The sequence below is a fragment of the Centropristis striata genome, chromosome 12, assembly GCF_030273125.1.
Source record: "Centropristis striata isolate RG_2023a ecotype Rhode Island chromosome 12, C.striata_1.0, whole genome shotgun sequence".
In the NCBI taxonomy this organism is placed as follows: Eukaryota; Metazoa; Chordata; class Actinopteri; order Perciformes; family Serranidae; genus Centropristis; species Centropristis striata.
In genome coordinates, this window is record NC_081528.1 from 24,567,796 (window position 1) to 24,594,118 (window position 26,323).

The following is a 26,323-nucleotide window of genomic DNA, read 5'->3' on the forward strand; positions in this document are numbered from 1 at the left end:
ACTTTATTTCAGGCTATAATAAAAAAATATGTGCAATATGCAGAAATATGATAAAGCAACAGTATTTTAACATTGTTATTGTTATATTTAACAATATATTAGTATGCTAAATATATCGTCACACTGTTAAAATAATCGCCTAAGTCATTTTTTGTCAAAATTGTTTTGTTTTTTTGCCTAAATCATCTCCTCATGACGCCGACCACCTATGGTAAAATCACCTACATCCTCAGTTGATCAGATCATGTGATTTGACCCCTGTAAGATCATCACTTCTTTGAAAATTTGCCACATTCATAGGCATTAGATAAGAACCCAGCAAAGAAGAGCTAGAGGGAGATTGTTTAGTTATCAGTTCAGTTTATCAGTGTTTTATTGTTGACACTAATATTGGTAACACTTTACTCTAAGGTGTCTACATAAGAGTGACATGAGCGTGTCAGAAACGTGACATGGGATGTGTCATGAACATTAATTGTCATGTCATGTTTCTGACAGGCTTGTGTGACTCTTATGTAGACACCTTCAAAATAAAGTGTTACCATATCTTACTTAAGTCACAAAGGCATGTTCAAAAAATTACCTAAGTCATTTATTTCTCTTAAGTTACATAATTTACACACAGTGTTATTACTATACCAACAGCCATCCTTTGTTACATCTTTTTTGAGTGAAATTATCAATAAATACACTTTTGGTGAAGTTTTTTGTGTATCCTGCAAAACTTGAAAAAATTAGTTAGGCGATTATTTTAACAGGGTGACGGTATGCATTTATGATTATATTTTTGTGGATATAGCTTGAATGTATCTTTTTAGATGCATTTGTGGTATTTGTGAATGTACCTTGTTGTTTTCATTTGTGGTTGTATTTTTGTAGGTTTTTTCTGAATGCAACTGGATTTAGGCCTACTTGCAGACCGGTTTTTGCATTTGTATTTGTTGTAATTGTTGTTGTATTTTTGTGGTTGTTTTTATGGTATTTGTATATCTTTGTGGATGTAGCCTAATTGTGGATGTAACCGGATGTAGCTGCAGATTTGTCTTCGTAGATGTACTAGTGGTAAGTGGTATATGTGGATGTATTTGTGTGGAAGCCGATTTTATTTTAAAAACTTTTTTTAAAGCCTCCTGTGGTGTTGTAAATTGGTGTTTTGTTACAAACCCTAACAACACTGTATTTAATCATTGTGCATAAACATATGCTTCAATTGTAATGCTACTTGGATGTCCATATCAAATGAAAAAAATAACATGCTAACTAACTTATGGTGTCATTTAAATTTGGCATTAAGAATCCATAAAAAAAAAACTGTCTTGCACATCTGCTGAGTAAGCCAATATGTCACCTTATTTGCAGGTCCTTCTAAGCCTTTTACTTTTTGAGTTTGATAGATCTGTGATATTTAACACAGACAAATCACCCTTTTTTCCCTGTGCAAAGCATCTGTTCCAGGGTCACATGAGCTGTAATTATGGGATGTAATATGTGAGTATCTCAGTTAGTAGATCACTGCAGTTATGATTATGGTGAACATTGAAAATGAGAGAGTATAGATCTCATAGACATATTGAGTTGTCATAGTAGGAAAAACACAATGACATTAATCACATGGGTGCATTTAGTTATTCCCTGCTGCTATGACGTGTTAAAATGTCTGCAGTAAAAAATATCTGTTTAGATAACATTCTTATTCCAAAAAAGGGATAATAAAGAGACATTTTATCTTCAGTTTCTACAGTTTTTTGTCATCCTAGCCTCTTTTATTTCTAATATTACAAGAAAATAAGAGGCCATGACAAAAAAATATATAAACTGTTTATATTCAGAAACAGTTGCATCAGTTCAAACAGTGTAGCCTCATTTGAACTTCTGTGTGAAGTCCTACAGGTGGCAGTCTATGAACCTATGATAAATGTTGCTTTGGTTTTCTTTTCACCCCGAGGAGCTGCTGTGAGGGACATTTCAGTCCCTTAACTGTTGCCTCAAATATGAGTTATATTGCACTAACAGTGATACATGACACAAGACTGCAAAAGCAAAGAAATAGTCTACAATCGTGGTGGGTGATCCTGAAAATATGTCAGTACTTCATTTTTGAGCTTATTCAAACGTTAGTCATCTAGTTATTATTTTGTAAAGTGAAAAGCTTTAATGTGACAGAGAAGACGCTTTTCATAACATCTCATTCCAACTATTAAACTGCTTCAAAACTTAGCCTACTGACCCAACTATCATACAGTATAAATGGAGGGCCTGTTAAGGTGCATGTAGGGTTTATGTAAGGACCAGATGAAATATGAATCCTTGTTTAAATAGCACTGTACAGAGTTACTGCAGTCCTCAATGTGTCACACTTGTGGCAGTAGTTTTAACTTTATTATCCCAGGCTAAAATTATAGGGTCACTTAAAGGTACACTATGCAGGAATTGTCACTTACTGTTTGTAAACACTACATAGTTGACCCCTCCTCACTAGCTCAGTGGGGGTAAAAGCAAATCAAGAGTGACACCCATATATGTCCCCGACACAGCAAAATGTAAAGAAAAGAGAGTAAACAGGCAGATGGCAGGGTTTCTGCAGAAACAGACACCACCACACACTCCTGGTGGGTCATTAATGAGAATTAAATAATTAAAAGACAATTTAACAGTAAACATATATAGACTCATGTGTTTAATATGAATTGACCACACAGAAAACACACATATTGTTTTATTTTGGTTATGTATATTTGAAAAGGGGGGATTTAATTATTCCACAATGTTCAGTTCAGAGTTATTAAGTGTAATAATGAATTAAAAAAAGAGACAAATATACCTTACTTAAATTGGTGTGTCATCTCTTTTTATTTTGCATTCAGTTTTAGACATCATACAGTTTTGAAATGAGAAAAATATTAGCTGTATTGAGAAGAATGCAGGCATGCAATCACAGAACCCATCCAAAAAAGAAGTCTGCTTCTTGCAGAACTCATAAATGCAAAGATTATTTTCTGTGTAGGATGTCAGCAGTGTTTGGTTTGTCCAGAGGTGACCCAGGTTGAAACCAATCCATGACAGTAATATGCTTAATCCTGCTGATGGAGCCAGGTCACCATGCCGCAGGTGTCCCTGTCACTCAGAAGACACACAGAAGTAAATATTCAGAAATGTGCTGATGCTTTTGGCCTGCATGTCACAGAGTGAAGGACTGATCTCTTGTGTGTGCTGGTGCAGGACTGAGCAAGATGGGAATGGTGTGAAATGGCTGAAATGGAAAGCTGGTTGTGGTTTGAAGGCAGCAGTCGGGTTTACAGCTAACTGCTACCATCACGTCAACGTGTTGAACTGTGCAGGAATGTTCCGATTTTTACAGTCGTGTATATTTTTGCTGGCTTATTTATTTATGAATAACAGCAACTTAAGTTTTGAACAATGCCAACTAAGCCATTGAACTGGAATGAACAGAAGTGCAAATCAAGTATAAAAAGTAACTTCAGAAGTTAAACAGAATGTACATTAGAGTTATGTATGTATTTAAAATACGATCCATTCCTCTTGTCCTTTTCTCACAAACACTTAGATTAGTATTTCACAACATACAACATTCTTCTAACCCTTTTTGACAACATTTTGTTGTACCTTCTCTCACATTTGCTCCTAAACCACATCCAAACAGGCACTTTGTACAAAAAGTACAGGCACGAAATATGTTAATCTGTTTCCTCATGAAAAACATTACAGATGGTCGGCTAAAGCAACAGAACTTAGGCAGTCAAACATCAAACTGTAATGTGAATTATGGAAACAGTGTTTGATTGAACAGGTGCATCAATACCCAAACCTCGAACTTCCACATGACTCTTCATCTCTTTATCTCCATGTCATTCTCTGTCAATCTGTCTGTAAAGCTTACATTCATTTTAGCAAATGCAGTACATAAAGCGACATATAACATACATAACATACACTGTTAAACTGATTATTGCACTGCGATAATTATGATTGATTTCCCCATTGATTAAAACGTATAATAAACTGGTGAATATTGTGACCATGTATGATAATATGAATAGCACGTGTCCCATCTACTACTGTGTATTTGTGGAAAAATGACAGAAACTCATTTTAAGCAGTATTATCTAAATCAGTATTCACTGTAATTAAATTTGATCCTTTGCTAATACAATGAGAATGCCATATTGTAAGAACCGTCAGTCCAATAATCTATATATTTACACATTACTCATTCCATGTGTCCCTTCTATGCCTTTTAATTGTCTTTTTAAAAAAGTCTCTTCCCATTTTGACTTGCATCAGACCAGCAAACATAATGATAATTCCTTAATAACATTAAAAAGCAATTTACTTAGACACTATTTAGCTGGAACAGGCTGTGAATGTATGCTGTGAAGAAAGTAAAACATTATTTCAAGTGAATTCAAATATCTTTGGTTACTGCATTTTCAGTCTTTTTGGTATGTAAGAAGCGTACAAGCCACAGCAACTGCGTTATGTTAAAAGCTTGTTCTTGTCAGTCCATAATAAGAATGTGAGTCATATAAAATACTACTTTGATATAACATTCACCATTGTCCAGGATCGGTATTCAAAGTTACAGAAAGGTATCTTCTATTGGAAGATGAAATGCCGTCAGAAACTCTTTTACTGGTTGATCCAATGCCCCAAAAGTCTTTTAAAAGTGAAGTCATGCTTTGGCTGCCTTCCGATAACACCCTCACAGGTCAGTGGAGACGGTGCTTCTCTTCACCCTCAGGCTACCGCCCCAGCCGCGGGGACAGGTGTTGTAGGAGTGCAGGCCGGGCGATCGGAGGCCTGAGTCTTCAGACTCCACAGAGGCATCAGAGTCTGTGAGGGAGCGAGTGTTGTACAGCCTCACAGGGGAGCAGATCCTCTGTGTTGGTGTTTGAGGAGGGCTGGTGAACGTGGGGGACTGGGCACCATACGCCCTGGACTGGAAAGGGCTCATGGGTGGTTTGTGACAGTCATAGCCATGGTGGGAATTTCCCAGAGGTGAGATGGGGAGGCTGTGACCGCTCAGTGCTCCAGGGGAGGGACTGTTTTTACGTTTGGCTGCATTAATGATGTTCTTGGCCAGGAGGCGATGGTTGGCTTTAGAGTCTGGGTTGTTAATAATGGGGGACATGCAGCGACTGTCTTTGGGTGGGGGAACAGGAGAGGTGGCAGACGATGTGTACAGAGGTTTAGTGGCAGAGAAGGATAAACTGGTCTGAGAGAGTGCAGGAGACTGGGAGCGTGAGCCCCAAGGAGGAGAGACAGGAGACGTGGCTGTTTGGGTTCGTCTGGAAGTGGGAACAAAGGAAATGCTGGAAGACTGGGTATTCTGGCTCACCATAGGGGACTGGCATCTTGATCCCCATGGAGGAGAGCGTGGGGATGTGGCTGTAGATGTCTGGAAGGGTTTGGACGTGGATATGGAGGTGACAGAGGAAGACTGCTGGTTGACCATTGGGGACTGGCACCTGGATCCCCAAGGAGGAGAAAGAGGGGAAGTAGTCGTAGACATTTGGGATGGTCTGAAGCCAGGAACAGAGGGAGTGTTGGAGGACTGGGTATTCTGGCTCACCATTGGGGACTGACATCTTGAACCCCAAGGTGGAGAGCATGGAGAGGTAACTGTAGGTGTATGAGAGGGTCTGGGAGTAGTGGTGGAGGTAACCGTTGAAAATTGGATATTCTGACCGGCCATAGGGGATTGGCATCTCGTACCCATCGGAGAGGATACAGGGGAAGTGACTGAGCGATGAGCTAGGATGCTGGTGGAGGGTCGATTAGTTTGGTGGCTGGGAGTCCATGTCCCAGTGGCGGGGCCCTCTGGGCTGCTGAACCGTCGAGTTAGGCTGGGTGTCCTGGTTGGCGTGGGAGTCTCACTGGGGGTTTCAGCAGGGGAGGAATCCTTTAGTGTCTGTTGGGTCATGACAAATAATATGTGTTAGTCTATTGGAGACATATATTCAAACCAACAACACACAAACTTCTTTTTGTTTTCTATAATTCTTGTGCAACGTTGGAATAAATACATGTCCTTTTTACATAAATTCTATCAAGTTGATTTGTTTTGTTCTGCATCAGCAGGCACTAGCTCTATGCAACGAGACAGTGAAAGTGAATCTGTTTTGGTAAAACAGTATTTATGTGTTCAGTCTAAGCCCCAGTGGCATTCAGGTCATCTCTGTGTATTCCTTTCTAATTCTTCTATAAGCCAAGCTGCCAGCACACATAGGCCTGGTCTTTAGTGTCTCTCTCAGGTTACTGGCATCTGGCCTTCCTGAGGTGGTTAACCTTTACTGGGATATGAAGTTACTCGACTGAAGCAAGGGCAGCATTCCATCTTATGCACAAACTAATTAAGATCAAACTATCTCCACTTGGAATGATAATAATATGAAGACTGGATTTAGTGCTATAGACTGAACTGCACACACAGTATCCTGAGAAGTTATGGTCTTTTAAGATTTACGTTGCTGATCATATTTCAAAAGTTCAGGGCATCTGTGAAAGAAACAAGGCCCAGGTCAAAGGTCGCTCCATTTGTCTGAATGTCTGTTTCCCTCAAGACCAGGGGTCAAGTCTTAACATGAACACACATTGCTGAAATTCTTATTAAAGTGTAAAAGACCTTGCAATGGCAAGCTGGAATGATAATTTCCAATTACAATGTCACGTACTGTGTAAAAAAATATATTGTTATCCTGTTGGAAATGATTTGTGTACTTAATGGAGGCATAACATTTATTAGCATGTTGAAGTGTTTGCAGTGTCTGCAAGGCAAGCAGAAAAGTGAATAACAAACACTAAATAGTGAAAAGAATGCCTGAAAGAAGCCAGACAGGAAATGAGAAAAAGGAGAAAGAGGTCACAGCAGAGTGTTAGCATAAAGTTTTAATCAGAGAAAGAAACACTCACCCTAACACACAGAAATCAATCATAACAGACAGAGTAACAGCAGAAAAGAGCAGTGAATCAAAGTTTATGAAATGAAACAAACATAAACCCTGAAGTGATTGATGATGTCCTGTGAAAAAAAATACTTCTGGAATTACTGCTTTAAGTCACGGAAACAATATATATGTAGGTCCATGATGCAAATTAGTATGCAGCACGCAGATTTGAAACATCAAAGAATCCAAGTACACACCATATATTTAGGTAGAAAATGCTGGAAAGCAGAGTAAATTACCCTGAAGACATAAAGACATAAAAGGAGTTCTCTCGCTGCAACTTTCATGTCAGTGAGCAGCATTAAATTGCAAATCATAGATCATAAAGCAGATGCCAGACCATCTGTTAAAGTGCTTTGTGAAGCAGCATCCCCCTTGTGCCCACAGAATTGGGAGACAAAGTGGAAAAAGCGTGAGGTTGTTTCTCATCATAATTCAAAACGTACTGAAAATTAGAGTATTTTAGTGCTGACATGCTCAGCTGCTTTGGGTTCTGATTACATCAAAGCACATTTTTATTTTAACAGAGGGTAATTACTGCTGTTAATGTGTTTGTTACTGTGGAAAAAATACAATTAGAAATTCTCTCAACAATTCACTTTGGTAATTTTGGAAGAAACAGACAAGGTCTGGCCCTAACTGCAATTATTATTGCGTTTCTTATACATCAGTTGCTTTCTGATACATGTGAGGATTAAAACATTTCACACGTAAAAATATTTCACTCTGTTATATATCTACAGTACAAGAAAAAGTACCAGAAGGCACGAGTTAAACAAAGAAGTGCAGCAAACTGTATTAATTAATTAATTTTAGCCCTACTAAATTCAGTTTCAGGTTTCCAACCATTCTTCAGATGTAAACACATTTTTTAATAATAGTACAGAGAGGGTCTCCACACCTGCGGTGCAATCCCTGCTTTCTTGGCAGAGAACGTGGGCCTCGGTGCCTGGACCCCTGACCGGGGAGAGGACACTCGCTCTGGAGAAAAAGCCGACATAGGTGAGCTGATCCTTGGCTGCCCATAGGCTGGATTTGGTGGATATTCTGCTCCTCTTCTTGGGGGGCTGAGAGGCAGCTGTGGAGACATACACTGGGTACTGAAGTGAGACGGAGGGTTAGGTAAGGAAGTCTGTCTAGACAAAGGCTGGGTAGATATCAGGTTCTTGGACTGTGGTGCTCCTCTTGGTAGGGTACTAATGGGGTCCTTGACAGGGTTAAGGATGAAGAGTGAAGAGGAGAGCTGGTAGGGCCGGTGCCTCGACAGGTCCATCTCTATCTTGGAGCAACCATTTTCCAAAGGAGGCGGCTCTGGAACTGGCTCTGGAGCTGGAGCTTTTTGCTTTGGTTTTGGCTTGACGGCTTGTTGTGCCTTTAGGTTTTGTGAAAGTTGAGCACTCATGTCAGAGTTTTTAGCAATGGCCTTGACCCTGCCAGGCATGTTAGATGGGTACACCCAAGACGGTGGCAGGGACATCGTGGGTGAAGGAGACCTCATTTGTCCTGCATTTTGCTTCTCAACAACGAATTTGTCCATCCTAGACTGACGCCTGGCAAACAGCTCAGCCCCCTTTCCTGACACATTGGTGAGGGTCTGCTCTGGCTTGTGCTCTGCCCTCGGGCGTGTCCTGGAAGTCTTGAGGCAGGAAGCCCACTCGGGAGCTGCTGCCTCCTCGGCCCTGTCTTCTTCCTTGGCGAGGAAATTGGAGGCCTCTGCCCCAAGCGCCAGCAATTCTTCCTCGTGTGCCGGCTCAGGCACAGATCTAAGTCCGTGTTTCTTCCTTTCATCCGCCCCCTGCACCAAAGAGAGCAGCTCAGGGTTCGGAGGTACCACCGTCTTCTCTTTGAATGTGAACATTGACTTCCGACTTCCTCTTCTAGCAGCACCTTCCTCGAGTACTCCTGTTTTGATCGCTGCTATTGGTTTCCTCTCCCCAGTAGGCTGAGGAACAAAGGTGGAGGGCTTTGGGGCTGTTGGAGGGCCATAATGCGGCATGGGTGGGTACTGAGATACAGAAGACTGGTGGGCTGGTGGAGGGGAGCAGGGGGACATGACAGGAGACACTGGGGGTGGACTGGAGTAGTAGGTCTGCGGGGGTTGGTTTGTAAAGGCCGGTAGAGGAGGTGTGGGATATGATGGAGGCGGAGGAGGTGGTGGTGAGAACGCCATAGGTTGTGGAGCAGTAAAAATAGGTAGAGGAGGAGTAGCGTAAGAAGGAGCAGGGGGAATGTCCATGACGGGGCTGGCTGTCTCTGGAGACTGCACTGTCAGCGGTGAGAAGAAGGGCCTGGCAGTTCGATTGATGATGCTGCTTGTCTGCTTGGATGAGGGCACAGACACCCTCTCAGGTCCAGAGGTACTGTGGCAGCCATTATGGAGCTTTCCAGTGGGAACTGGCCCTGAGTGGCCTCCATTTATCTCTGCCTCCCCTTCAGCATGCCCCATCAGAACTGGATCAGTATTATTACTTTCAGGGGGAATCTCATCCTTGACTTTCTCCTCGAGCTCCTCATGGATTTTATCTCTTGCCTCTTCCTCTTCCTCCTGCTCTTCCTTGACAGGGAGGAAATGTCTCTCTTGGATAACACTGTCCTCCATGTCGTCTCCCTTGTGAAAACCCTTACCTGGCTCCTCCATAATTTCACCTACTGAATGAACCCTCCCAGGTGGTGAAAAGAGCGGCTTTGTATTCTTAAAGTTCAGGTCTCTATCCTTGTCCTCAGTGCTCCTCTCTGCCCATGTTAGTTTGTTAGATGAGGTCTCTGTTTTCACATCCTCAGCTCCGTCCCCTCTTGACCCCTCTCCGCAGCTTTCGAGCGTGAAGGCGTTGACCCTCTGCTTGCGCCGGTTGAAGAGCTGCACGCCTCTGGAGCTGGAGTTGGAAGGTATGGTGAGTTGAGCAGCGATGATCTGACTCCTGACACGAGCCTCCTTTAGCTCCTTCTCTGATAAACTGGCACTCCTGGTCAGATCTGGAGTGAAAGAGACAAAAAGCCTGATCAATGAGAGAAACAGGGGATCTTGCCTTTTTTGTGTAAGAGATGTTTGATTAATGATTAAAGGGATTTTAACTTTAGAAGACTTAGTAAAATCCACTGTTCAAACAAAAACAACTCCCTCATCATCTAATTAAATCTCACCATACCACTTTTATGTACAAATAGAGAGAACCAGCAAGGACAAATTTTTAACAAGTCTGGGATTAAATATTCTCTTTAAAAACCCACATAATTGTTCCTGCACCATATGGTTTTGATTGTTTTTTGCAGCGCTTTTGATTCCAAATACGGCTTTGTGGACACTTGACTCAGCAGACCGTAACTGTAGACAGAGAACTAACAGACGTAGGCGGAGAAACATTTTAATCAGGTTGTTGACTAAAGTTAATAAAAAAAGATGTAGGTCAAGGTCTCCTACAGTGCCAACATAAATGGTTGTCAGTCATGTCTTACACTGAGGTTGCAGATTTGCTGATTACCTTGAAATTGTGTCTATGTTCAAACTGACAGTTTGTTTTTTGAGCTTAAGAGCTTCATTCCAGGCAGCAGAGCTATTTCCTCTGCCATCTGCAGTAGTCCCTCCCTGAGCATTCCTCCACCGCTGAGAAAACTCCCTGCCTGAGCTTCCAACATGCCTTTGGTTTCTCTCTGTAGTTAATTTGTGCAATACTGCAGCTCGAACCCTTAATAGACCATTTTTACAATCCACGGCTCCCAAAAATGACATCTTTCGACTGCTGTCTATAAACATACTATACAATCAAGTGTTCCCATCTTAAATATAGCGACTGCATCATGCTTTAAAGTTCACAGGAGGAAAATCAAAGCTGCATCTTTGCCTTTTTTTTAACAGAATAAAAAAGTTATATGTCTCTGATGGACATTTCAAGTGGTTGTGGTGACACATCTGGTAGATTATTCATCTAATTTATGTAACTCCGGCTGAAGAAAGTTATTCCACGTCTCTCCGGGAGGTTTCTCAGACAGCTGCTACAGCCATGACTCTCTCTTCATTTAATAAGGTGACGGATCCAGACAGCTATATTATTTGATCTAATCATGTGCCAATCACAACAACTACGTGTAAAGCAATCACTTGTAAAGCTTTGCTATAGAGCTCATTCTGCATGCAGGTTTTCCTGGCATAGAGAAGCCAATATGATCATTCGCCCAGTGAAAAGGAATAATATGCATATGTCATTGATTTTACAGACTTTCAGTCACAATAATTGAATTAACTCTTTGTAAGTGACACATGAGTCCCTATAACAAGAACCCATCTAAAATCCAGCAGCATATGTTTATTATCTTATTATCTTAATACACAGAAAAGGGCCCGTTTCAATTATAAACATTTGCTGATGATGATGTGGAAGGAAATACATCAGCGTCAGCATCTACTAAATCAATCACTGACACTGACAGGGGAATATAATTTCCGTATGAAAGGGACATATATCAACCACCTTACATATTTGTGACAACAATATAACAAGCATAAAAGCATTATCACACAACCCTTTAAACAAGCACACCTCTCACCACTATTGGCATAAGCATAAATCACCTTCCTTTAAAGACTGCTGCTGAGAACCTGCCACACAGGTACTTAATGTATAGTCAGCGCCTTTTATCAATATGGGTGGGATACCACCACTGGTCCCAATGACATATTTATTGGCTATTTAATTTTTTATAATTCAGACTACCTTGATATACCAGAGCCAGAGCAGTGAGGCTTGAAATGAAAAGTCCCCTCACTGTCAGCATCTACCTCTAGTGGGAGCCAGACCGGTTATCAAGTAACACGCAGGTGCAAATCCCATCAGTGATTGATACCAGGACCAGAATAATGAAAACAAATTGTACTTTTATTGAATCTGGACTTTTGTTTTAGATTTTTACAGTGAAAACTTTGGTTGTTGTCTGATTAAATGACACCAAGCAATTAGTGCCAATCTCAGTAATGTGTGAAGAAATGAAAATTTTACAATAACCTAGAAACAACAATAGACTTGATTTAAATAAATGCATGAATCTTCTTTTTTAAAGTTATAGTTCCTACTGAAGATCTGAGAAGAGAGTGATTATACAGAAAAGCTAAGAAAAATAAAAAATAAAAACTTCAATGGACTTTGGTTACAACTTTTTCTTTTATGAAAAAAAAATCAGTTAAAGTTTATAGGCGGTAGTCAATGTCTCCAGTAACAAAAACAACACCCTGCTACTAACAAATCATATTTCTTCACAAAACAGGAAAAGTGCCTCAGCTTTAATTCAAGGCTATAAACTATCCCAAAGTTAACTAAAAGTTGAATTTATCTTGCTGCTGGATTCAATTTAGTACCTAATCCCTTACCTTTTTCATGTTCAAAATCAGAGCTCCGCTGTTTTGTTGTACTTCCACAAGAGTTTTCAATTTAACTGCGCCTGATAGCTTCACACCCCCTTTCTGAAGCGAGACACGGGATCGGATTTCTTTTCCTCCGCAGCCCGGCACACAGACAGGCAGGCAGGCAGGCAGGCAGGGAGGGAGGGGGGTGGTCTGTATAGCTGGAGGCTGTGCTGTCTGTCATTCAGCCTCCAGCTCCGTTTCACTTTTTCAAATTCTGCACCAGCGCCTCCGCAGAGTTTCTGCTAATTATAAAAAACGAAGACATGCCTCTGAGAAAGAGCTCAGGGCTTCTGATGCGAAAGTATTGATGTTGCACACAGACTGCACTTTGTTTTGACAGTTCTGGAGAGGTGTCCAATCAATGGCGAGTATTGAGCGGCTTATCTCTGTCTAATGTCCTGTGATGGAAGGGAAGTGTCTGACCCATGTTGCAGTCTTTGAAGTGGAAAAGGAGACCAGAGATACTCCAGTAAATGTGTGTATGGATTAGACCATTGAGACTCCAGAGATCCAGCTCCTGACCTCTTCTGCCCTCCATGTCTGTCTGGATATCACCATGTATGTGTGTGTTTATTGCACACTTTCCCCCAACCCAGTGCCTGCCCTCTCTGAACTCTCCGGGCCCTAAGCTCTAACCTGTGAGGGCAGGATAGGAATTTCCTGTCCTCCAGCAGAGACAAAACTCAGCCCTCGTCAATGATGCAAGAACCTCCACATCTCATTGTCCGCCCCCCTTTTTCCCTACCTCATCCCTCTGCCCTCTGTCCCATCCTCCTGCTGCGTGGGTGAGAGCAGACGGCAAACTGCCCCCACAGCGGGAGGATTTAAGTCAGGAGGCCAGCCCTGTATTTGTGTATCAAAGGTCAGATTACCCTGTCGGATGTTATCTTTCTCCGGGCGATGGCTGTGGGGTGAGCGGGATGACAGCACCGGCCCCCGTGGGTGATGTGTGAAGCGGTATGGAAAGACAAGGATTAACAGGGGTCCTGGGATCTTACCCGACTGAATGTGACTTAAACTCTCAGTGGATCCCATGGGGGAAATAAAACACCACGAGGCTCTGCGGCTCATATTGTTACTCCTGTGAAAAGTCCCTGCAGAGGTGTGTTCGACTATTAACTGCTCTGCTGTGTTGTTGTCGGTGATCTGTGTTCCATTTGAGGAAACTAATTAGCAAGTAATGACTGATGGGAACAGTGTTGGAGGTACTGAGTCTATAGATCTTTATCAAGAGCAGTTATCTGATGGCCGTGACCTTTCTGTTATGTTTCCTCACGGCACAATGTCTTTTTATTCTCTTTGAATACTGTTCAGACAGACTTCCAACAACCCAGAGGTAATTATCTTTCCAGCTGAGTATTGTTAGCGTTTTTCCATTTTGCCATTTCGCAATTAAACGTCGTTGGTGCTATTATGGAGTGTGAACTCCCCCGTTTTTCATACTTATTTGGGGGGTTGACAGCTGTGAAAGTAAACAGAAACGTCCAAGAAAGTTTCCAAACAGCACAAGTTAGCCTATTATTGTCAGTGGCTGTGTTGTATATTAAAACTGCCCTTTAGCAGTGATGCATGATTGCATTTCCACTGCTGTTGGGTCAGCCTGTATTTTTACGGCATGGAAACAGATGTTTCATAGAGAGCTTCAAGTTGCACTGAGGAGGCAGGGCTGCCTGTTTTCTCTATTTGCTGTCTACTCCCTTCAGTTATAGGTCTTGTGATATGATGATATACTGCATTTGAAGCCACACTGTAGCATTAAGGCAGCCCTGCAAACAAACCACCGGAAATGGATTTACAACTACATTTCTGTGTTATGAAGAAACAACAATACACTTTCTTGCTGCTGCTGCTGCTGCTGCTGCTGCTTAGGCTCCCCCAAAAAAGGATGAATAAACGTCAGATAAACAAACACTTACTTGTTTTCCGGCTCATCTGTTCTTTGTTGAATCCTGTCGTCTCCCATGATGCATTGCAATCTGTCCCAGGGGTGTGCATGTTTTGCGTTGCCTGGAGAGGTTTTCTCAATCCTCCTGGACTCCAGCTCACTCCTCTCCTGATAGACGTATGTCCCTTCTCCATCTCCATGCTAAAATGCTTCAGCTGCAGCAGAAACAAAAGCCCTCAGCGGGGAGGATATGTGAGCGTTTCGTTCCAGTCAGCTCAATCTTCTCTCCTGATAAGATGAAACTGTCGGTCAAGTTGGAAGATGGAAGTTTTTAGTCCTTACTGGCAGGCAGTGAATACTTCTTGAAATACAAGAAAACAAACAAAAATGGACAAGGAAAGGAGTTGCTCAGCTTTCCAAGCTGCTGCTTCCGGTAGTGGCTCCACTCTCAGCAATAATCCTTCCAAATGTTGTCCTGTAGTCAGCTGGAATTTGACGGAAAAAGTGTGCTCTTAGTTTGGGCTTCATGAAGTATTATTGTCGATCTAACAGGACCTCCCATGAGGGTCAGCTCCGATGTGCCTTGGATGAGTTCCCATGGACAACTGCCACAGAAATTGCACAAGTTTGTTTTGCTCTGTTGAAAATCTGGCAAAAAAGGCTGAGAAACAATCCAGTCTTCTCTATTCACATCTCTCTAATACTCCCTTTTTTTCTTTCCCAGACGTTGCTCTTCCTCCTCAGCTATTTTGGTCACCAAAACATGCTTTTTGTCTGCATCCCAATCTCCAGCCTGCAGATTATTTTTCTTTCGGAGAAAAGGATCTGCCCTTTATCTTGGAGATCATAACTCTACAGTGACGTGAAGGGGAACTGTGTATATGGCAGCTTCCTGCTGTTAGGTGCATGTGAGGAATAACATTTCACTCTGGAAAGGTCATTTCAGAGACTGGTTTGTATTCAGAGCTCCAATGTATTCAATTAAAGTTGCTTTATTCTGGTGTTCTGTGTTATTTCTTATACATTAAAGCCAGACACAGCCCCTGAAGGCAGGATAATCCATTTTGTTCTTTTGTTTATTCACAAAACCGCAGTTTAGAAGGAAAGTTCTTATTTCTTCTGGTGGTAGCTTTGATTAATGCTGAAATGCTTCAGCACACTAGAACTAGGAGTTTGTCATGAATACAGTAATTCTGCGGTCTGCAGCTCCACCATTCAGACTTTCAGTTTCTTTGTTTTGGTCCTTGATTGTCTTATTGTTCACAAAGTCTGTGAAAAACAGTTTTAGTTTGGCATGCCAAGCTCCAGCTGTAGATGGAAGGATAAAAGGTTGCTGTAGTTTATCTAATTCATCTCTGTGTCCTTTTCCCGTCCCGAACCACCTGCAAAAAAATAGAAATATTCAGGTAAATATTTAGCCATGCAAACTTTTCTTCAGTTATGATTATAGTTATTTAAATGTGACATTTGCAAAGACAAAAGCTGGATGTTACATCGACCCACGATTTTGGCAAACAGCTGGTACAAGAAACCTACTCGATTTTCTATCATCGCCCTTTGTGTAAGAGCACGAGTTTCAACCCACTGCTTTGTATGGAATATAAAGAATTATCCTTGATGGTTTTAAGAAAGCAGTCCAAAAGACCTGACCTTTGTACCCACAGAGAGTCTACAAATTGAAGTGGGTGACTCCAAAGAGAAAGAAAAGAGGCTTAAAGAACATTTTAATACACTCACTTTGGCTCATCTGATACTTTTAATGAACATTGGTTTACTTCCAAAAAGCATAAAACTCAACCTATGTCCATTTTTGAGACAATGAAAGTTCTAATTCTCTGTCTTTAAAGATGAAGATCTGCCTTCTCTTTGAACTTTGAACTAAAGGGGTGGAAAAGGAAATGAGGAGACGCCTTTATAAAAGTCTGAACCTGATAAACTCAGTGTTGTCTCCAAAGATGGAAGAAGGTCAGCCTGAGGTCATTTAGGCGTAGAGGTCGGAAATGTGTAATAAACCTGCCAAAGAAACAAGCTTTATCTCTGCCTCGGGGTCTGTGATGTGATAGAGAATGCTGAGAAAGTGACTGAGGATTAAAGATTTGCATGCAACATGAAGGAAAGAGACAAAGATTGTACATTGACATCTAAGGCATCCCTCCCTCTTATCTGATAAAGCATTTCATTAGATCCGCAGTGTCATGTTTCCCCTTCAAAGCTAATAATACCCACTAGCAAAGTTTGTAATGATAAACCAGTGTTTGCACATCCTTTTCCTTGATCAGACTTGCCTCTCCTTGAAGCTGATCACGGTTGCTTTAGTTTTTAGCTCGTGAGTCACCACTGTAACACTCGAGAGTGGGAGAGCTGTGCAGAGAAGTACACACTTAATCATTATTTTTCAAATTCCTTAGAGGCATAGCAACCACAATCACATTCATCTTTTTTTGAAGGTGTGCAAGCGCCGTAAACTTGTTTGCATCCCTTCAAGATTGTGTTTCGTGGAGACGCTCTCCCTCAGACATGACAGCTGAGTCATGACAGTCTGTAGGAGGACTGCTCATTGGCCCCTGAACACAATCAACCCTAACAAAACACGGCCCCACCTCCTTTGCAGAAAAAAAACAAAAATCCTCCACAATTTCGCTTACTGGCGTGATGGTGTCAAGTGAGAAGAGATGAAAGCTGGTATTGTTTAGACACTGACAACAGCTCTTTGATTCCCACAGATGTGTTTGCATCTATCTGGATCTCATTCGGAGACTCGCATTGTCTTTTTAGATTAGCACCTCATCTTGCTGCATTCTTATTCACAGTTGGCTTTGTTGTTCCAACATTTCATGTTTACTGTAATCAATGAAAGCAGAGGTGAACATGTGTTGAGGTCCTGCGTCAACACTACTGTAGCAGATTGACTGAAATATGCTTTGATTACACGTCTTTGATCCAGTCTGCAAATGTTTATTAAATGCCGGACAAAGAACAGATGTAGGATACTCAAAATTAACATGAGCAGAGACTAAAACATAACACTGGCATGGACTCTCTAAAGCCTCATCTGCCACTTTCTGTGTCTGTTATTGTAATATTTTAATTGGTACCAGCTTGTTAAAGGGGACATATTGTGCTCATTTTGAGGTTCATACTTTGATTTTAAATCTGTCTGAAACTCTCCATTTTAGCACCTTTTCTTTAAGCACAGTCTGCTCTGATTGGTCAGCGTTTCTGAGTCCTCAGCATCAGCCCCATCACTGCATCCGACTATATAGTTGTGACAGTTTCAGGCACAGTTTCAGTATCTACATAGCACCTAGACCCACTTTATAATCCAAAAAGACGATGAACATTCAAGATGAAGAACATTAGTTGTTTTTTTTACAATATGGGGTATTGTAAATTATCTCTATTAAAAAAATGACAAGACAGGACTCAGAGATTAAAATCACTTGGTGAGAAAAAAAATTATTCTTCTCCGGCCAACTTTTTTTGTACTTCTGATTTTCCTCCTAAAGCATTATGGGTATTGACGTCCCCTTGATACAATGCAAATAATGTGTTTACTTTTTACATTTAAATTAAATACTTCAGTTCTTATTAAACTCAAATATGCCCCAACAAATAAATATATCTCATAAATCTTTAAAATATTAACAAATTCTCCCAAATTAACATAAGAATAAAGTTACAACATTGGGGCCTTTAATATCCACCCTGGGTGTATTTTTTGAGATTTTCCCCTCTTTAACTGCTTCTATCTACTTCCCATAGCTAAGATCTGATCTCATCTCTTCCCCTCCCTCAACCCTCCAATTACCTTGAAGTTCAAAAGGTATTTCATGGTGCCCACCTGTCCAAGTCAGCCCCCACCCCCGCACAGTGTTCCTGTGCCACCCATTGACCTCCGTGATTAGAGCCAAGGATATCATTTACAGTCTAGCCCGTAGGCCACTTTAGTGTGTAATCACAGAGTTCCTGTACATCGTCAACATATGATGGATCCATATGTGGACAGCAAATCTATCCCACAGCTCTGTGCAGCATAGTGATGACGCACAGAAGAAATGGCTTTGGCAGGCGTACAAACTGTAATCATTCATTTGTCCCTCATGGCCGTTGTCTTGTACATTTATTACACATCTGCATCAATAGCCAACTTGTAGACAGCATGTTAGCCACCTAATAACTCATACGCTGCATGCATTTTCACCTCTGGTATGGCATCTGTACATCATCAGCTGCTCCTGACTCACATGTGTTGAAGTATGTGAGATGTGTGGATGTCAGGTGAGCGAGCATTCCACCTACTGTAAGACTTGAAGTGTATCAGTTACCAAGCTTATAATGAGGATCTGGTCACGACATTGACTGGCAAACCTTTATGATTGCATCCCTCAGGGGCAGAGCTGCTATATATCTGCTATCTCTTTCCTTTTGCCTGGATCCTTTACAGTTTGGCAAGCAAAAATCATTTAGCCGTAAATGCTGAAGGCTTTAGCAGGGCCCTTTGCTCCCTCTCGCTCTAGCTCAGACAAAGAACCATTCAAGGGCCCTTGCAGCGCTACAAAATAATTTTGGGTAGTGCTCCAAAATTGGCATTCCTGGTTCATAATTCCTCAGGAGGCTGTGATAGTCAACATGCCTGGGCTTGCGCTGGCTGATGACTGACATCTAACACGCACTGCAAGGCACAGACTCCCAATAAAAAGTCACAGATGTCGCTTTCCCTCTGCTTCTCTTTCCTCTTTTCAGAATCGTGCAAGTGCAATCATAAATCATGCAGAGGAAAACCTTGTAATAAAGTGTCTGCTTCATGTGCAGCGCATCCTACTCTCACAGGTGGAGGACTTCAAGAGGCACAGCACTTGAAGTAGGTGTGTATGATCCGGTGCCAAGAGGGGGGAACCTTCTAAAACAATCAGTCATAATCTGAAAACTGTTAGACATCAAAGGGAGGAAGTACAAGCACTTTTTAAAAATGTAAGATGTGTGAAAATAATATAAATACTGCAGGGATTATTTCTGGAGGTGTATTGACTTTTTGTTATTCTCCTCGGTTAGACATTTGACAAAATGAGTTTTCTACAGAGCATCTTCTGTCACAGCAACTAAAGGGGTATCATTAGTGAATATATCTATGGTAACACATGGCTGAAGAAAAACTTTACTTGCCCCCCTGTAAAGCAGTTAATGGGCCTCACCTGTTGTGTTAACAGGAAGCAATTACTTATATATGTAAGTCAATACAGCTCCAGCCAGGTCTTTAATTGGATACACCATCTAATGTTACACAGTGCAGTTCAAGTCTATAACCTGGCTTCACAGCAGGCTCCACACAGTCAGGACAATAGGCTCGGATATCAGTGACCATAGCGCTAATGTAGCAAGCCAACCCCCTTCTTCAAGTCTGCAGCCTGCACCGAGGGGAAAAACAGCGGCCACAGATGTTTGTCATCTACTCAAACAAAGACTTTCAAAGTTTCTCTCCTCTTCTGCTTCAGTTCACTTCCTTCCTCCTGCACACTCTCTCTCCCTCTCCAAACAAAGATAGTGTCTTACCCCGTAAAAGATAAATATAATGGGCCGCAGGTGATAAAGTCTGCAGCAATCACAGTTTCACAGCGACAGATAAAAATCCAGGATTCAGAGCTCCTTCCTGTTTGTGGTGTGTTTAGTCATGCTGCTCACCTGTACTCCGGTGGGTCTGTCTGTGTGAGGCAGCGAGTGTGTGTACTGCCCCTTTTCAGTTCCAACGACTCTGCACACACACCTCCCCCTTTCTACCTCTCTCTCTCCCTGTCTCTCGCTCTCTCTCAATTGAAGCAGACGAAGGATGAGGGTGGGAGGGGGTCAGTTGGAACACAGAAGGCTCTTTGTCTGGGATCTTTTCATATGGTTTCCTTCAAGCTTGCATACTGAACACATTATGCTATAATATATTTTCATATTCAACACAGGGATGTTGAGGGACCAGTGGGCCCCACTCTGTTCCCCCATTTTTTTTAACCCATTTTCCCGCCATGCACACCGGACAGAGAAATCCAAATAAAGAGTGAAAAGTATGCAAGAAAAATGTGGACGAAGTTCCTGCTAAACCCACAGAATTTGTTGCTCCAGTCTCAAGCTGCTTTTGAATAATAAAACACAAACACAGTAACATCGGATATAAAGACCCTGTAGAGTTTTTTACCATGTGTGCACAGGACAGTAACTCAAGGACAGGTACGTTGATATTTGTTGTAAAGAACACAGCTTTTGGCCTCTCTGCAGGGATCTTAATCATAAAATTATGATCCTTAGAAATATCTCTTCTGATCTTCAAACATCGATTCACTCAAAAGTTCCCACAAGTGCTATAAAATGTCTCCAACATCTGGCTCACTGTACAGTGTCTGAGGCTCAGAAATTATTAGATCTTTAGATTTATATATCTGCAGTTTTCTGCAGAGACATATTTCACTGATCTTTATCATCTTTCCTGAAGTCCCTCAGTGAGATGAGAACTGATCGTGGGCACTGGGTTGTTGGATCCACAGTGGAGACTGCATGGCTGAGGCATATGGTGGAAACGAAATGGATTTTGAACGCCTGCCAGGATTTTAGAGTAACATCTTAATCTCCTTTCAGACATAGGATAAGCTAACTTTACTTAATGGTGCAGTTACTTTGCTTGTGGTTCACCACACTTTCAAACAGCAGGTCACACAAAGTTTACCAAGCTCTACATCCCGAAGAATATAAAATGTTTCCAGCATCGTTTGTAACTGAAGTTGTTGTTGGTGGTGTTTTTTTTATGTCATATGTTTATCTGAACTTTTCTTTTCACCACCTTTCCTCACCTGATGGATGGTCCTGCCAAACTGCTCAGACAATCCATCACCTCGAGGCTACTTTAAGTAACGTCTCAGCACAGCCTCTTCTCCTCCTTCAACACCCCTTTCCCCCTGCTCCTGCTCTCCCTCTCTGTATTCTTCTATCATTTTCTCCTCTTTCCTCACCCATCTGTCAGCCCTGATCGATTTCCCTTCTCCTTATCTCTGTATTTCCTTTCTTTATAGTCCCACTTTAGGCTACTTATTCCTATTTTCCCCTTCAATCTCCCTCTCTCCATCACCATTCCTGTTTGCTCGCTCCTTTGCCCCAACCTCTCCTGACATGTTTATATGTGTAAGACCCCATGCAGCTGGGAGAGCAGCCATTAGCCGCCGTGTCTATCTTTCTTTCTTCTCCCTCTCCGCCTTTTTAACAGCGGCCTGTACTCTTCTGGCGTGACTCTCTGAAGGGCAGCTGTGTGTGTGGGAGAGCAGGGAGCTGAGGGGAAATGTTAGCACACATTCCTTTAGAAGAGGGGCTTTTGCTGCAAAGAGAGCGTCGTGGAATTTCCAAAGTGATCTGGTTTGCATTCCCTCTCAAGTCAGATCCATCTCCAGAAGTTATTAGAGAGCGTTTGCTACAGCCGAGGCCTGAATTGATTAGAATCATACGCAGGCCCCTCTCTGCTTTCTTGCTCACCATACCAGCCCTCAGCTCATCCCTCTGGATGTAATGGGATACAGCCATGGGGCTGTTCAAAGGCACAGCTTCAGTATAAACACGGAGAGAACGAGAGAATATTCTCCATGCTTGTGGATGTTTTGATGGGTAGATGTTCCTCAATGATAATGAGGCGCAACTCAGTTCACATCTCAAAGTGTGTAAAAGAGAGCACAACTGCATACCGACTGGGTTGATTACCAATCTTCTGGGATACGGTATGCATGCAGGACTAATTCGGTTAAGGCACACTCATGTTTCAGCGCTGCCTCTGTTTATTTTCAGTCAACCAGACATCTGTATTTCTCATAAACTACCTCAGAGGGTGTTGTGGTCAGAAGCAGGGATGAATAAATTCTGGTAGAATCAGGGTGTGTCCACTTGTGGTTTGATGATGTATATACTACTGTAAGGCTTCAATACAAACAGACAGTCCAAAAGCCTAATTCCCATTGTTGGAAAGTACCTAAGTACATTTATTTAAGTAATGTACTGTATTTTGAGTATTTATTTAATAACTTTAAGTAGTTACCCCACACATTCAGATTAATAATAAATATAATCAACAAATAAAGTGCACAGAGAACAACAGCCTGGCAGAGAAGAGGCTAGTTGGGTGCAATGCAGAGTTGAGTATCGGTTCTTCATGGTGGACGATGGGGCCTTTAGCTCCACAGCAAAGTTAAGTTGGGGTTGTTTTTGCAGCCAGGTCTCCGTTATCACCATAACAAGACCATAGTTGCAGCGGTTAGTAATCCGCACAGCTTGTTGAGGAGAGAGCCGGCATGGCGAAAAAGATGCTTTAAATCAGGTTTATGCAGGGCCGCTTGCAGCCTACCATGGATTCTGATTCACCTGCGTCACTTCTGCTTCTCAAATCACCTCCGCTCAGCAAGTTATCTCTACCAGGATGGAGCTTGATTTTCAAAGGGATCTGTCCATTGCGACAGCCCTTAAAATCTAAGTTAGGGTGTCGATCTTAATTTTAGTTTCAGTTTTAGGCAGAAAGCTGCTAATCATGTAACAGTTTAGCTGCATCCAGTCATTATCATCTTTCTAGGTACAAGTTATATTACAAGACAGTAGATATCTCTGCAACACAATAAATAGACATATTTGACATCATGTCAGCACTGTCACTTATTCACATTCTGTTCATAATGTTATTTAATTGAAAAAAAACTAAAATTCAGGCTTCAGCTTAAAGATTGCGCCTTTAATTAATCAAAACTATAATATGAAATGAACCATTCTGCATAATTACTACTTTTGTACTCATACTTTAGTACAAATTTAACTACACTGTGGGATTGCTTCTTTTACTTCAGTACAAAGTCTGAGCAGTTCTTGCACCTCTGCTAATTCCTTTACAATACCAGTGTATAAGTGCCTAATAGACGCTGATTTCACATCTCAAGTGCACACAGGCTTGGATGCCAGCCTGGCGCCAGCTAATATATTAAAAGCTCACACAAACTCTCCAAATCCAATATATACACTTAATATACTCCATGGCACAACTCCCACTACGACATAGCATAGTAGTCTAAATTGTTTCCACAGACTGGGCAGGGCATCTGAGCGTAGGGCCCTGGAGTCTTTCTTTTGTTTTTTGTGTGCATCTAAATGTGTGTGTGCACAAATGAACATATAAATGTGTGTGTGTGCCAGACTTAAACACACAGGACCATAAGCATTATGGTGAGAACCTCGGTGTACTAACACACAGACTGAGACTGAGCCCAAACCACAATCAGCTGGCTCAGTCTTCTGTCTGTCTGGGTAATGTTGAAACACACACAAAGCCAACGGTGCTGTTTACACATAACAAAAAAATCTAATCAGCTATATGGCAACATCACCTCCTTCCTAATAAGCCTTTGGCAACAATGCTGCTCAGACATGAGGGAATAAGAAATCACTGCAAATGAATCTCTGGGGCTTACCCTGGACACAATCACCATTTCCTGCACTACCAAAGTCTGGTTTTGATTTGTAGTGTTTTAACCTAATAAATTCTTATTCAGTTTAAAATCACACTCATCAGTGTTCACATGGCTCCGGCAGTCAACACAAACAAACACCGGATGTAGCAGGGAAAGAAGTTCGGTCAGTTTGATTTAGTTGAGTAGTGGAAGAACAAACAGGCCTGGAGATTCCTTGTTTCCATATATGGACAATTTGCTAGGAGAAGGCCATGAATGTCACATTTTAAAAAGCAATTTGAGCATCTGCTGAGTAACACTGAATAATCTGAGAGGTCGGCATTGCAGATAAGTGATCTGGGTGAGAGCAGCACAACACAACAAGAGGTATTTCACATGCAGCACATGTTTTAATCTGTACAGGACATTACTTAATTCAATGGAATGTCATGCAACATTTTTACTCCTTATTGCAATGTTAAGTGTTAAAGAATAAGGGGAAGTGGGTGGGAGCTGAAGTATTTCAGGGAAAGCCACCCTCTCACACACACACACACACACACACACACACACACACTGTAACTTGTCACTTTGCTGCAGCCAGGCTTTATCCCCTCTGCTGCCTCCTCCCAGCCAATCAGGTTTAAACACCAGTAATATTAAAACTGCACTTATCACAGCAGCTCTTCATCCATCAGCTTAGCATATGCACAAGCGTATGGATCAATGAATGTGACATTCCCATCTGATTGTGTTCGGTTCAGCCCATTTCAAGCTAAATGCCTTTCTGCTTAGTATCCGGCCCTCACTGCAGATGGGATAGGAACAAGGCAGGAATTATTCTCCTAACAAGAGGCTCGCTCTTTGTTTGGATCAACGCTCTGCAGAATGTAATCAAAATTTACCGGGAGACAAAAACAAAATGCCAAACACTGATCTGGTTCACTGCCACACAAGCTAAGGACTTAATCTGTGTCACACAATGCGAGGTCCTGTCAAAATATTTATTCGTCTTCCCTCCTGCAAATTACATTAGTACTTGTGCCCAAAATATCTGCCGCAGCCATTGTGAATGTGTAATGTAGTGAAATGCCAGGAAATCAGAGGCCCCAGTGTATGCGTGTGTGTGTGTATGAGAGAGAGAGAGAGAGAGAGAGAGAGAGAGAGAGAGAGAGAGAGAGAGAGAGAGAGAGAGGAAATAGTCAAAGAAAGTGAAAAAGAAAAAGGGAAAAGTATAATGACACATTTTTCATTATCTTATTTTCAACCCCACCCCATCATGAGTTTATTTTACAACCCTGTCTTCTGAAAATGATGTTCCCATACAAAAAAACTGCCCTGACAATTATGTGCTGTGGGAAAGTTATTTTCTCCCAGTTATGGTTGCAGTTTTGACACTAAACTAGAAAGATTTTAAATTACATTTTCCAACACAATATATCTCGAATTATAAAACTTTGTTCTAATACTGTCAAATTAGTCTTGCAGCGTTAGCTAGGTAAGCATTGATCAAATACTGCCTCATGCTAAACTACATGAATATGCCAAACACATCTCCATATATGCAAGATGTAAAACAGTAATACATACGATACATACAACACAAACAGTTTGATGTATTGTTGGGCTGACTCCAACTGTTATTTTTGGAAATAATGAGCTTGTGACGCCATTATTATTTCCTGTTAACATAATCCATTGCTACTGATTTGACATATATACAGATGCTTCCTACATCCAATTAACACATGACTAAAATCTCTAAAATCACTAAAATTGTTAATGGTGCAACCTGGTTTAATCATACCCGTTTTGACGCAAACCTAGTTCTTTTGCTGGTCTGATGCTGGTGTTGGTTCACAGTTGATTCAACTTGCGGACCTTCTCAGAACCTCACTTTTTTCACAGGCTCAAGAACAACATCATTACCTCACTGTATATGTCTGTATAAGTCTACGCTCTCTCAGCAAGTATAATAATAGAACAATGGCAGACTACATTGTCTTTACAAATGTTGCTCCTGGCTTTGCGAGCCTACAGTGGCATCCAAAGATGACAGGTACAACAAGTGTTCTGCTTGTCTTGAATACTGTGGATGTGATTAGGTTCTTATTAACACTGAACACAAGATGTTGATGTTCGACTTTTTTTGTAAGCTAATGCTAACCCGCTAACACAATCAATCACATTGCAGTTAAACAAATAAAATAAAATGAATCATACAATTTTTAGTTGGTCTTGTTGGTCCCCATAATCACCTAGCCCCTGATGTAAGCAGTTCATGGTTCAAAACCAGCAAAGAGTTGGTGCCGTTCTGGAACCAATCTTCCTTTCCAAGAGTTGGTCCTTTGGCAGTCGAAACACAAGAAACTGGTACAAGATTAGACACCAACTCAAACCCGGCCCTGGAACTGCCTTGGTAGAAAAAGGGGTATAAAATGGCTGATCTTGCCAGTACAGTAGTTACAAAGAACTTAGGAATATCTTCACACACAAACTTAGTAATAGATTTATGGATAGCTTGTGAAACCCAGTCCTGGAGCTTTCATTTATGGTGACAACAGCAGAGGCCTGTCATCACGCTGCCACAGTGTTTTATGTTTCTGCAGATCTAATTCAAAATCACAGA

General features: G+C 41.6%; 2 protein-coding genes across 2 annotated transcripts; both read right to left on the bottom strand.

Annotated features, from left to right (window-relative positions):
• Nucleotides 1-3,005: 3,005 nt before the first annotated feature.
• Nucleotides 3,006-8,980, bottom strand: LOC131981737 (mucin-2). Its single transcript, XM_059346168.1, has 2 exons — nt 7,867-8,980; nt 3,006-5,929 (listed from the first exon to the last, which is right to left on the bottom strand). Exons 1-2 carry the CDS (start codon nt 8,959-8,961, stop codon nt 4,721-4,723), a joined length of 2,304 nt encoding a protein of 767 aa, XP_059202151.1. The 5' UTR covers nt 8,962-8,980; the 3' UTR covers nt 3,006-4,720.
• Nucleotides 8,962-19,891, bottom strand: LOC131981402 (synaptopodin-like; the record flags this gene model as incomplete). Its single annotated transcript, XM_059345674.1, has 3 exons — nt 19,796-19,891; nt 14,277-15,627; nt 8,962-9,938 (listed from the first exon to the last, which is right to left on the bottom strand). Coding segments are annotated over exons 2-3 (1,146 nt in total), but the record flags the coding sequence as incomplete, so codon positions are not given.
• Nucleotides 19,892-26,323: the final 6,432 nt, after the last annotated feature.

What these genes read in the sequence shown, in the direction of transcription:
- LOC131981737 (XM_059346168.1), bottom strand. Translation starts at nt 8,961, where the DNA reads ATGCCGCATTATGGCCCTCCAACAGCCCCAAAGCCCTCCACCTTTGTT. An exon ending in AAGCAGGGATTGCACCGCAG is followed by an intron (nt 5,930 to 7,866) that starts GTGTGGAGACCC and finishes ATGACCCAACAG; the next exon opens with ACACTAAAGGATTCCTCCCC.